At 47.4% G+C, this 12,684-nt stretch overlaps 1 protein-coding gene across 1 annotated transcript in view; it reads right to left on the reverse strand.

Annotated features, from left to right (window-relative positions):
- Adam23 (ADAM metallopeptidase domain 23) overlaps window positions 1-8,810 on the reverse strand; it is a 155,493-nt gene extending 146,683 nt beyond the window's left edge. Inside the window, exons 1-2 of the mRNA XM_059278128.1 lie at window positions 8,609-8,810; window positions 7,192-7,409 (exon numbers count right to left, since the gene is read on the reverse strand). Of these exons, the coding sequence (XP_059134111.1) occupies window positions 7,192-7,409; window positions 8,609-8,810 (420 nt within the window). The remainder of the gene's footprint in view (window positions 1-7,191; window positions 7,410-8,608) is intronic.
- Window positions 8,811-12,684: the final 3,874 nt, after the last annotated feature.

Below are 12,684 nucleotides of genomic sequence, written 5' to 3' on the forward strand. Positions count from 1 at the left end.
ATGTCTACCACCTTCTGTTCCAACCGCCCGTAATGGCACAGACATGAACTACACATCACGGCGGCTCGGTTCTGACACTCCACCAGGAGAAAGAGTGGGCACTAAGTGTTGTTCTCGGTCTTTTTCTCCAGTGCCTATCCTTATCTAACGCATATGCCCACGTTATCTAGAGAGGAGTTACTTCTTAACAATCGGTGGATTTGTCACGCCCACTCTGCCCTTCAAAGGAGACCACTCTGCCCACCGTTCTCTACCATGTTGTGTTATTTTATTTTCTCCAAGCACCTGTCTGTGCTCAAAATGAATGGGCCAGTGTTGTTAGCGTCCTAGTCTGTCCCCTCCTGTTGGAAGGTGAGCTCTCTGTGAGCCACAGGATGGTGTCCAATACCATGCTCACTTCTTGAGCCCTCCTCTCATGACTCACCATGGGACATGGAATAAATCAAAGCTCTGTATCTGTCTCCAGTCCTTACAACCTCCCACTTCTCCTAACTGTCTCTCTCTGTTAAGGGCTCAGGTCCCTGGAAAAACATGGATTCAAACCCTGGCTCTGTCTGCAGCTATCTAGCTATTAGTCCTTTTTGAAGACACCAATGATGAATCTCATCTCCTGAATCTATAAATATAAACCTTGGTCACTAGATTTCTAGAGAATTAAGTAGGACCTTTTTCTCACTAACCCCACCCCCATCCCCAGTCTCTCAAATATCTTATTGTACTGCACTCATCCTCCTCCTTCCCACAACTGACAGGTAACTGAAATGCCTAAAAGAAAAACTGTGAATGGAGGAGGGGCCACTGTAGAGGTATTTTTGCTAGCTTAAACAGTATAAACATATGTTTAGCAACTTACACAATGCCAAAACTCAAGACTAAAATTACCTCTCCTGATGATCTAGCCTAGTACCAAAAATACCTAAAAGAATCTGGAGGCTGTTTTTTTTAAGTTCAGTATGCTTATAGCATGAAATGTTATGGCAATCACTACATTCTTTCTATATATTTTCTTATATACAGATGTTTAATCAAAGATTTACTCAACAGATATAGTACTCCAAGTCCCGCAAATAACACAACTGTAAACAGAATTCTATATGTCACAAGTTTGCAATGACTGCCTAGAATCTCCTGGGAAACTGAGGAGGTTTGTTGAGGTCAATATCAAAGTCTATATTATAGTATAACCTTACAGGTGGTTGTTCCACCAAAACAGAGGAAGGCTCTGCAACATTCAGACCTATCAATCAAACTCGCAAAGTTTGATGATGAACAGAAGGAGGGGTCTGCAACATTCAGACCTATCAATCAAACCCACAAAGTTTGATGATGAAGAAGCAGGGATGTTTCCACTGAAGAAAACTTTACAAACAGATCTTTAGCTAGAACTTGGGCTTGTGAAAGAAACCTCCAAAAGGGATTTCTTTTTCCCATGTCCCACAATAGTGAGACTTCCTCTCAATAGACAAGGATCATAAAGACATATATTCCTGACTTCTAAGAATGTATAAGTACATCTTGCAAGAGAAATGCTTGGGACTTCCTTGTCCCATATTGCTTTCTGTTGTCGCATACCAAGAAAAATGGAGCTTTTGGCATCTAGAAAATCAGGAACTGATAATCAGGAAGTAAGGGTGATGGGGTGCATTATGTGAAATTTTCAAATAATCAATAAAAATATTAAGTTAAAAAAACTGAAGTAAACTCAAAAGCCTAATTACTATGATCCAAATTCACTTACAGCAGAGATGCAGCTCGGGCAGCCTGTACGTTTAGCACGTATGATACTCTGGGTTCAACCCCCAGCACCAGAAAAGAAGAAACTGAATTCACTAACCTGTCTCTTTTCTCTCCTCAGCCTGGAATTGTGGGGAGTGAGGAGCCCCATGTTTATCTTAGAGTCACGCAGCCGTGGTGAGAGGTCATTTGTTTGTGTGACTCCGAAGACACCTGGGTCACCTTCCCCTGGCTCTAAGCTCCGCCCCTTTCACTCCTTCCCAATCCGAATCTCGATCTTAGAGGCTCAATTTAGACAAATTTTCATCGAGTTCTTAGGAACAGACTTCACAGAATCATCTCAAAAAGGAGTGACTGAATAAAGAACGAATGAGTCTAAATCATTTCTCCTGCTATCCAAACCTATCGCCCATTTTATTAGCATACTGCATGGATAACGCATTGTTATGTGTGATGATCTTATAATTCCATCTGGACTCCTAAAGCCTGGCAAGTCTTGATAACAAAGAGACACAAGAAAATGTAAAGCTCATCCTCCATCTTCCTCTCACACCACGCTGTTGACTTGAGTGGTCTGGGGCTTCTTCCCCACACACCAAGCAATTCGCAGATTCCTCGCGATGACGAACAAGCCAGGTGTCCTCTCATTCAATTTGGTTCCGGCACTCTCCGTCTGGAGATAGTGTCAGATCTCACAGGTGGAAGGCTGAGTCCCACAAGACTCCAGACGTCAGTCACAAGTCCCCAGCTAGAGCCTGTGCCCATGGGAGCAGGCTAGGAATCAGGTGTCTCCTCACTGCCTGCTCAGAGCCGATTAACTTGCTCCGAGTAGCTCACTGAACGCAGGGGAAACATTTACTAGTTGCTATGAAGGACATTCTAGACAGAGACAGACGTGCAGCCCGGTGGAAGGGATGCATAAGACAAGGTGTGGGAGAAACATGTTGAACTTCCAGGCCCTGTCCAGGTACCCCCCCCCCTCTAGGAACCTCCACATGTTCAGTTATCTATCCGAAAGCTTCCAGAATCTGCTCCTTTGGATCTCTAGAGAAGCTTTATTCCGTAAGTATGGATGATCACGTCACCGGACACTGATGATCAACTAAATGTTAAGCCCCTTTCCTGATGGGCGAGGAAGCCCAACCCTTCAATCAAGCTTTCATCTTTTTTTTGTTTTCTTTTTTTGAGACAGGGTTTCTCTGTGTAGTTTTGGTGCCTGTCCTGTATCTCACTCTGTAGACCAGGCTGGCCTCGAACTCACAGAGATCCGCCTGGCTCTGCCTCCCGAGTGCTGGGATTAAAGGCATGCGCCGCTGACCCCGGCTTTCACCTTCATCTTTCTGGTGACTAGACCCCCCCACACACCCTAAAACTTCCTAAGGGCCCTGGCCTCCAATCATTGCAGCATTAATCCACGAAAGAGCCTCCATCACTTGCTGACTTCAAGAGGTCTGGACCTATGTGACAGAAAATGGGATGGACACCAGGTGTGTATTTTCCAGTATCACACAAAATTAAAATTTTCCATTAGCAGGCCCTCATACTGCTATATCCTACTAAACTGACTTCTTAAGTAGTAAAGAGATTGTTATGATAAACTATCAGACAACAAGACTGTCTATAAAGAAATCTTAATTTAGGAAAGCACTCAAGGTCAAAACACAACTTAACTGTTTAGGTCTGAGGGGCCTATTCACTCCTTGCTGTGGACTGCCTCAATTTATGCCTCGTATCCTGGCACAGTTATAAGTGTGCTCGCTTCTCTCAAAAAATGGACCCGTTTGGACAACGGTTTCTATAACATTTCAACTATGTAGAAATTGAAATGATTCCTGTTCTACTTGGCTTTCTCCTGCTGTGATAAAACGCCACGAGCAAAGCAACTTGGGGAGGAAAGGGTTTATTTGGCGTACACATTCCAGATCACTGACCACCACTGAGAGAAGTCATCGCAGGCACTCAAGGCAGGAACCTGGAGGCAGGAACTGAAGTAGAGACCATGGAGGAACATTACTTACTGGCTTGCTCAGCCTGCTTTCTTATACAATCCAGGACCATCTGCTCAGGGGCAACACTCTTCACTGTAAGCTGGGACCTCCCACACTAATTATTAATCAAGAGAATATCCACCAGAGTTGCTGACAGGCAGTCTGATGGAGGCATTTTCTCAACTGAGATTTCCTCTTTCCAAATGCTCTTAGTTTGTGTCAAATTGATAGACCAAAAAAACAAAACTAACCTGCACAATTCCTAAGCATTCCTTGCCAAAATAAGAAAGCTAAAGTTTTCAAAACCAATACCATATACAGAGGTGTACTACACAACCAGCGTTCAAACTCCCCAATTGTGAAAGAGTTAATAAGCATTTTAACTTACACAGCTGTTAAATTATGAAGGACGCATCCACATGCAAGATTATGAAACTTCCTCAGACATAAATGTGGAGCTTGGCCTTGCAACCTAGATTCGGGAAAGTCCCATCCCAATTCTACCCCCATCACAGGGATTCAGGAGAGAGGCACAGTGACTCAGCATTTCTAAGCACTCACTAAAATGTGCTTCAATGCAACAGAACCAGAGTGGAGGAAAGGTCCAAGTTCACAGATACTAATATCAAAAATTATTTTTTTAAAAAAGCATTAAGGATGGAGTTCTATGCTTTCTCACTGTAACTTTTGGAAAGCAGGTAGGCTGACAAGTGTGTCTCTCTTATCATTGATATTTAACAAGTCATCATAAGATCCAATGGAAAGCATGCAATACTGTGTGATCCTACTTAGCAGCAGAAACTCCATTTTGTCCCGGTCTGTCATTCTGCCCTGAGCTGCTACCCACAATTTCCTGAGGCTAGGATGCAGCCCCCCCTAACCCATCACACAGGTGTAAACACAAGCGTCCCACCCCCTTCTGGTTCGTTGGCCCAAAGCTGATCCGAACCACCAAACCACAGAACTCCAGACGGGCTGAAAGTGTGTCACTGAGGAAAGTCCCCAGTATTACATTATGATTGGATGGGACTCTGGGGCTGTCTCTTTGCAGTTTCCCCCTTTAAAACTGGCTGCTGCCCAAGCGGGGACCCAACTGGCTGCTGCTCCTGCCTCAGACCTGGTTTGGTGCCCGAACCCTGCCGCCTCCCTGATACCAGTTTTTTTTTCTAAATAAATTTCTGGCTTGCTCCAACCCGGTCTTTTGTGATGGATTATTCCTGGATTCTCAGACCCTAACAATACTTCTTATCAACCAGCCCAAAAAAAAGGCTTAAAGACGCAAAGGAAGAGGAAACCATAGACCACAAAAGGAAATTTCAGGGCGCCACCAAATCAGATCGGCACTATTAAAATCTGACCCAGGCACATCTCAGAATCTTGCTTATGTCATGTCTGTCTCTTCTAAAGAACAAATATTTTTCGTCTTTGCAAACCTTATCTCTTATCTGTGAACCCTTACCATACAGCTTCGCATATGAGAAATGTGCAACAGATATTTACTGAATTAAACTAATAAGAAAAAAAAAAGGCTTTCAAATATCATCCCTGCCTAAACATTCTTTTCAAAAGTAGAAAAGAAGTCCGGCTGTTGGGAGGGAGAGGGGAGGGTGTCAAGAAGCTTAGTACCTCTGACATCAAGCCAGTGCGCCACAGGAACGTTCTGTCCCTCTGCATAAGTGACAGGTAAAAGGTCAACAGATATTACCACCAGAAAGTCAGACATGGGATGTGAAATCACACCCACAAGCAGAACATAGACCATAGGACAAGCATTCGTCACAGAGTCCAACACCTGAGTTAAAAAGAAATTCCACTGCAATTTCTTTCAGATCTCAGCTGAGGAGGGCTTAGACATTCTCTAAAGCAGGCTTTGAGGCAGCTTTGGCCTTCCTCCAGTGCCCTGTACAAAGGCCCTTGAGTTTAAGAACTGTCACCACAGAGCACAGACCATCCCCCACTTGGCACAGGGATCATTCATAAGGGATGCTATTCAGTCCTCAATGCTTGCTATCAAGGGGGCCTTGGATGTCTCTTCCTAAAGACAATATCCACTCCTTCTCTCCATAAGACATGAAGTGTTAGTTGATCCACTAAATTTCAGAAAGCCTTCTGAGGGGAAGGCTTGGCAGAGGAGAAGTTCATCATCGCAGCCATGGTGGCCAACAGCCCCTTCAAAATCACACAAACAGGGTTAACAAGGTTATTCAGTATGAAGAAAGCTTTGTCTCATGGACCTCACTTGTCCTAAAAATAGTAACAATTAACAGTTCAGGGGCTGGAGAGATGGCCCAGTGGTTAAGAGCACTGACTGCTCTTCCAGAGGACCCGGGTTCAATTCCCAGCACCCACATGGCAGCGCACAACTGTCTGTAATTCCAGTTCCAGGGGATCTAACACCCTCATGCAGGCAAAAAAAAAAAAAAAAAAAAAAAAAAAATTAACAGTTCAAACCTAATAGCTGCTTTACAACCTTTAGAAGAGCCACCAAAGACCTTGTATCCCTATCCTCCCATTTATGAAATGGGGAAAGACATCGTACTTACCTCTGTTTCAAAAAACTATGCACATTGATTGCAAACCACAGACACCTTGCTTAAATTCTACATGCTTAACTATCTCCTGCTCTTGCCAAGTGAACAGGAACAATTCAGAAGGAAATACATAACCTAAGGGGTCTGTTTTCTGCACCTAAAAAAGAACAGAGGTTCCCGCTATTTCACTATGGAGACCTACTTCGGATCCCAAATATCATTACTTCAAGCAATGAGATGCAGGAGAAGGGATCCCTTAAACTCTTGGGACATCATACACTTCTGTCTTCATTTGAGTCTCTTTTTCAAGCTCCATGCCATTTTCTAAACTAACCTGAAAGTAAAGCAAATGTTCACCGCTGATGTGGTGTCCTCAAGGATGGTGTCAACCCAAACGGGTGTCTATCTTATGCAAGTCATTCTTTCCTGTTCTCCATCATCTATTGAAAAGCCGAATTGTTTACTGACTGAACATACCATAGCAGTGGCCCTACCCCGCCCAATGCCCAATTAAAGAAATAAAGTAAACTCAGATGCAAGTTCTACACAGAAAGCCACACTGCCTGTCAGCGAGGCCTTCTGGGTACAGACTGCCAGGAGCTTTTATCTCTTGGAAGGTAGGTTCCTGCATCCTTACATAAAGGCTCCCAGAAAGAAGTTGTTTAGTGCCAACAGCACCTGAGAGACACTGGGGACAGAGTTTCTCACAGGACATCTGAAATTACTCAGTTTCCGTTGAGTCAAAGAAACCAACGGTAAACCCTGTCCTGGTCGATCCCGGGTTCATTTCCTCTAGTTTCTCTTCTATCATCATATTAATTGCTTTCTTAATAAAATGCTACACTAAAATTTGTGAAATCAGATTCTGGCAGAAAGTCAAATCGAAGGAGAACTCTTAATGGCAGCTACTTGGGCACACTCAGCCTCCTCCTGCCTACCTTGTTGTGTTTCTCTTGGTGTCTGGCCTTTGTGTCAAGAACATGATAGGGGCTTTCTGAGTCCTGGTTGATGTAATACACCAGTCTTGAAGGCAGCGTGATTTCCTTCTGCACGGCACTGCTGTCGCTGACATTACTGCTGCTATTCTGTTGCGATGTCTTGGCTTCCTCGGCCAGGATTCCCAGGGCTTTTTCTGCAGTTTCATTCCAGTGCGGAGCTGGGGGGAGCAGGAAGCACAAACATACACAAACATACACATATACATCCAGGAAACGTGGAAATTCTGAAGTGCATCTTTCCATGAATTCCGTTAACAGTGTCCCGTTTATAAGGGGGTAGGAAGGGGAGACACAGGAAAAACAAGTGATGGGAACTGCGGGATGGCCTGGATAGGTTAGCAGTCAGGGAAGCTTATACAATCATGTACTATAGTCATGTATACCTTTTCTATCTAGTCCGAACTATGAGGGGGCAGGGACAGAACAGGCTTAGGGAAGGAGAGTCAGCAACTGGGCATGCTCAAGGGTCCTGACCCTCAACCCCTCCCGTTTCGGAGGACAGAGCGGCTCAACTATTACCAAGCTTAGTAGCATCCCATCTGGGACCTAAGAACACTCCTGAAATAACTTGGGGGCTGAATTCACGGGCCCTGAATGTAAAGTGATTCTTTCAACAATACATACATATATATGTATATATATATATATATATATGATTCCCTGTTCTTTTTAACTTTGAGATGAGGGGCAAAAACTGTTTTGCCATAAAGGGCTATAGATGCTGGCGGCTTTCCAAATTCTTTTTCTTCTACTGCCAAGGCCAGCTTTCTGCTTTCAGTGACTTCCAATCACCAGTGTGCTCAACATTGTATTATTCTGATTGCTCATTATGACAAGCATTTTGGGAAAACACAGCCAAAGGTCATGCGCAAAGTGTGTCTTGGAGACTTTCACTCTCTGGTCCCCAAAGTATGCCTCCCTCACCTTAATTCCAACAACAGGGACTAAACCTGGTGGAGAATTTGAGGAAACAAGCATTTGCCACTCTTATCGCATGCTCCCCGCATTCATATGAAGGTTCCCCCAAAGCAAGAAGCAACTTGCTCGCTCACTGCACCTCCCTGCCCCTGGAAGTTACATAGAGAGCGCTAAAGGACTCAGGAGCCACGAAATACCTCTGGGTGGAACCCACAGTCACTGGAATGGGTCTTTCGTGAATGCAACAGACACGGACTTCCAAAAGTGAACTAGCATGAACCTGGGCTTGGGACTGAGAAGGGTGGAGAGGTCGACCGGGAGGCGCTCAAAGGCCAGGCTGGGGACCCACACGTCCAGGGTACACGCACCTGCGTGTCCTTCTCTCTCCTCCCCAGGGCCCCGCGGGGAAGGCAACGCAAAGGGCACCGGCCATACCCACCGCTGGGCGCAGCGGCCCCCCGGGCTCGGGGCCGGGACGAGGCGGCGAGCGCAGGCAGCAGGAGAAGGACGAGGAGCAGGCGGCAGGGCGGCGCGCGGGCCAGCACCGGGCCGGCGGGGCAGCTACAGGGGCCGCGGGAGGCGCCGGTCAGGCTGCAGCCCGCCAGGGGCAGCCGCCGGGAGCTGCTGCCGGGCGGCTTCATGGCTCATCGCTCCCGGGCGCCGGTCCGAGTGACCCGCGAGAGCGCCGGGCTGGGCTGCGGGGCGGCTGCGGGCGGAGCCGGTCACGCCGGCTGGGCGCGCATGCTGCGGCCGCGGGCAGGGGTCAGGGTCTGGGGGGCTCGGGGACGGCGGCGCGCCCTCCTCGGCCTCTTTCCGCCTTTCGGGGAGCGGCCCGCGGAGGGGGGTCCCTTCTGCTCGGCCAACTTGGAGCCTCCCCGGCGGCTGCACCCTCCCAGTGGCGGGCGCGGCCGCTCCAGTGACTGCGGGGGTTGCTGCCGGGCCTGAGGATGCTGAGGAGGCGCGCGGGAGCGAGCGGGGGCGCGGGCACGCGCGGGGCGCGGGCGCGAGACGCGGGGACGCGCGGCGCGGTACTGCACCCCACCCTCCGGGAGCGCGCCCGGGCAGGGTTTCGGGTGCGGATGCTGATGCTCTTGCAGATGCTGATGCTGTGGCCCGCATGGACCGCACTGCGCATGCTCTACTGTGGAGCCCCGGGGAGGTGTGGGGAGAGGAGGGTGCAGAGTGATGCAGCATCCCGAAAGCACATCAAAAGAGATGGTGGCACCTCCAAAGATGGGGGTAGGGGAGAAAGAAGCCTGCTGTCAAGGATGAGCCCGCAGAGAAAAGTGCAGGGGTTCCCAGGCCTAGGGCAGGCCTGATCTGGCAACAACTTGGCAAGGAAAGCGACCCATCCTCAGCACCCACTCCTATACCAACCCTCACCAGCGCAGGGAAAACTAAGACCACGCATTTTCCTTCTAAAAATCTTTATTTATTTCCTTCCTCCAAATAAATATAAAGGGCTGCAGCCGGGGAGGTAAAAATAGCTGTGCTCCTCATAGCGAGTGGGATGACAGTGGGAAGCTCTGTGGTGCATCCGCAGGCTGGCGTGTGGGCACGGAGCCACTGGGATCCCCTTGCAGGGTCGTGGGTCCTCCCTGCTTGTGCCTGTGGGGCTCTGAGGAAAGCTAAGTTCAGACGGTGTGACGGGCCGTGTTCTGGAATCGAAGGAATACACAGAGTAAAAAACCAATCGAGGCAGCTATCTTGGGAAATCTATCATTTGTCAACAACCTTGGGGGTGGGCAGGCATTTCTGAGAACACGGTTCTATTTTTGAGATCCAGTCCTATCCTGTGCAGAGAAAAGGGATATTTTCCTTACTTCTGTCAATTCCCTGGCTTGGGTGGGCTAGCAGCCACTACTAATTCTGGTGGTTCCAAATTAGAATTTGAGACACATTTCTACCACCAGACTCCAGTGATAGCAGCATTAATTTATTCAGTCTCCCGAGATGGTTTGAGTAATAACCATGGCGTCTTACTCCATTGTCTGTATTTAAAATAGAGGTAAGAATATCTACTTGGAGGGAGTCTAGGGGTTTCAAGAAGTCTGTGGTTAAAAGGAAAGAAGCTAAGCTCACGTCACCATCACCCTGTCGAAAGTCTTTGTCACCTTCTCCATCCCAACTTCACCACGAGGACTTCTGAAGAGAGACAAGAATGGACACAGACCTCAGACTGCAGAGCTGTTGGGGGTGTCGGGTATTAATTTTAACCTTTCTTTCAAATTTGAGCAGAAGTATTATTGGGGCACATCAATTTGTAATTTAACACTACACACGCGCACACACACACACACACACACACACACACACACACCGTAAGCAGGTAGCAACAATTTTCTTCTCATTCACATTGTCCTAACGTGCTAGTTAAGACCCAGGGAAATCTCTTGGATAATACATGGTCAATGAGGAAGCTCAGAGGTGGTGTAGATTAGCTGGCACCAGCTTGTAGGTCTCTCTGCTCCTGAGGTCAGTATTCCTGCAAAGGTCTTATTCAAGACAAGGGCATGCTGGCTAGGTTGTCCCAACTTATATTTGGTATAATATGCATCCTGGAAACGGGTTTGGGAGAATGGAATCCAGAAAGAGATCGACAAGGACTTTGAATGGAGAAGGAAGGAAATGAAGGAGAAAGCTGTTCCCGCACAGGTTATTTCAAGTCATTTCTCACAGATGAGTGACAGGCTCTCAGTCTGCCCTCTGAAGTACATCTACCAGCTGAGGGGAGCTGACTGATCACCACCAGTTATAACCCACGATGCTACGCATAGGGGGTGCAGGATGGGGTACCATGTGGTTCCTAAGGAGGAGTATAGATGTTTACAGAGAAGGACACTGACTTACGCTGTGTAAGGAAAAACAGCATTTATATATAGAAGTGGAATGTTTACAGATGTTGTTGGAGGCAAGACAGCATACCAGCAAGTGACACAAGAGGTGAGCAATCCACCTAGGAACGTTTATTTATCGAGATTTGTTCTTTAACTTCTATTTAAATGAAGGTTAACAGAACTATACGTTCTTTAGTTGGCCAATTCACTATATTTACCATTATTCCCATTAGGTAGTTGAAGAGGTTTTCTTGTAAAAGAGTTTACTTCTACATAGTCCATTTTTACCCTTGTGGGTGTATGGGGTTAGTGCCTTTCTCACTTCCTCTAGAGTGCCTTGCTCTGCATATGCAAATCAGCTTTTCCCTATGAAAACATACCCAAGACAGGGGCTAGGGTTGTAGCGCTGACCTAGTATGTGAGAGGCCCTGAGGGTTCCAGTCCAGCATCACACACACACACACACACACACACACACACACACACACACACACATCTGACACGGCACGTGAGGATGTCAAAACACAACTGTATTGGGGCAGCAACAGGAGAGATTCAGCAAGCTTGGCTGGAGTAAAGAAAATTAAAAACCAGAAGGTTGAGATCAGCCTGGCTCTAGTAACAAAGGTGTGCACTGGCTGCTGGGGTCCTCCTTGGACCACTGACGTGATCTGGTGAGAAGGGCAGACATGGGAAGTGACGGTCGTGAGGACCCATGAAGGAAAATCATACCGTGGATTATGGATGCCGGTGAATGCAGGGAAGGGTGTCTTCGAGCGGCATCCAGAGCAGGCGATCGGGCGCTTACAGAAATGGTTCAGCCGGCCTGACAGGAAAGCCACCTGAGGGAGGCCTCCTCGTGCCATAGTCTGCTTGCTGATCCCAAAGCCACTGAGGCGATTAAAATGACACAAGGACAGCAAAACGTCAGGCACAGAAATATTAGATTTGGAAGGCGTGTGACCCCAAAGGGTCACCGGAGAGGCCCCCAGAGGGCAAAGGGAGGAGAGAAAGGAGGGGAGGGAGACAGAACAGGCTCATGAGAACAATTAGAGCGGTGCAGTCATTTGACCAAAATATCAGGGTCAAGAAAGGGATTTGCAAATTGGAAGCTGGTGCCTAGAAAAGGACCAGGTGACAGTAAAAGCACAAAGAAGAGCAGACGGGGCTGCCCCACAGCTGGGGAGTAGCTGGCATCACTGAGCCGGCGGTGGCTGACGGTGGTGGCTGATTACATCCCAGCTTTGACATGGGAGATTGCACCGTGGCTCGTTGTGGTGACTGTGAACACGGAGTCTACCATCGGAAGACCTGACTGGGAAGGGAAGGACACAATTCATTTCTCAATAAAAGTGCAAAACGAGTGAGTTCTGTTATTTATATTTTCCATATGGCTCAGGGACCAGCACATGTTTTCTGTAAAGTCTCAGATAGTCAATGTCGTGGCCTCTGGGGGTATGCGGTCTCTGCCACATATTTTATTCTTAACAACAGTTTAACAATGGAAAAACCAGCACCAGTGAGAAGTCTTGGCAGGTAAAGGTGCCTGTTGCCAAACTTGACAATCTGAGTTCAATCCCTGGGAATGCTTGAAGTCAAGAAATGGCACCCGCAAGTTGTGCATGGATCGTGATCTCCACAAGTATACCTCACAAGCATGCACACTGCACTTTCTTTC

Source organism: Peromyscus eremicus, chromosome 13 (assembly GCF_949786415.1).
Source record: "Peromyscus eremicus chromosome 13, PerEre_H2_v1, whole genome shotgun sequence".
Classification (NCBI taxonomy): domain Eukaryota; kingdom Metazoa; phylum Chordata; class Mammalia; order Rodentia; family Cricetidae; genus Peromyscus; species Peromyscus eremicus.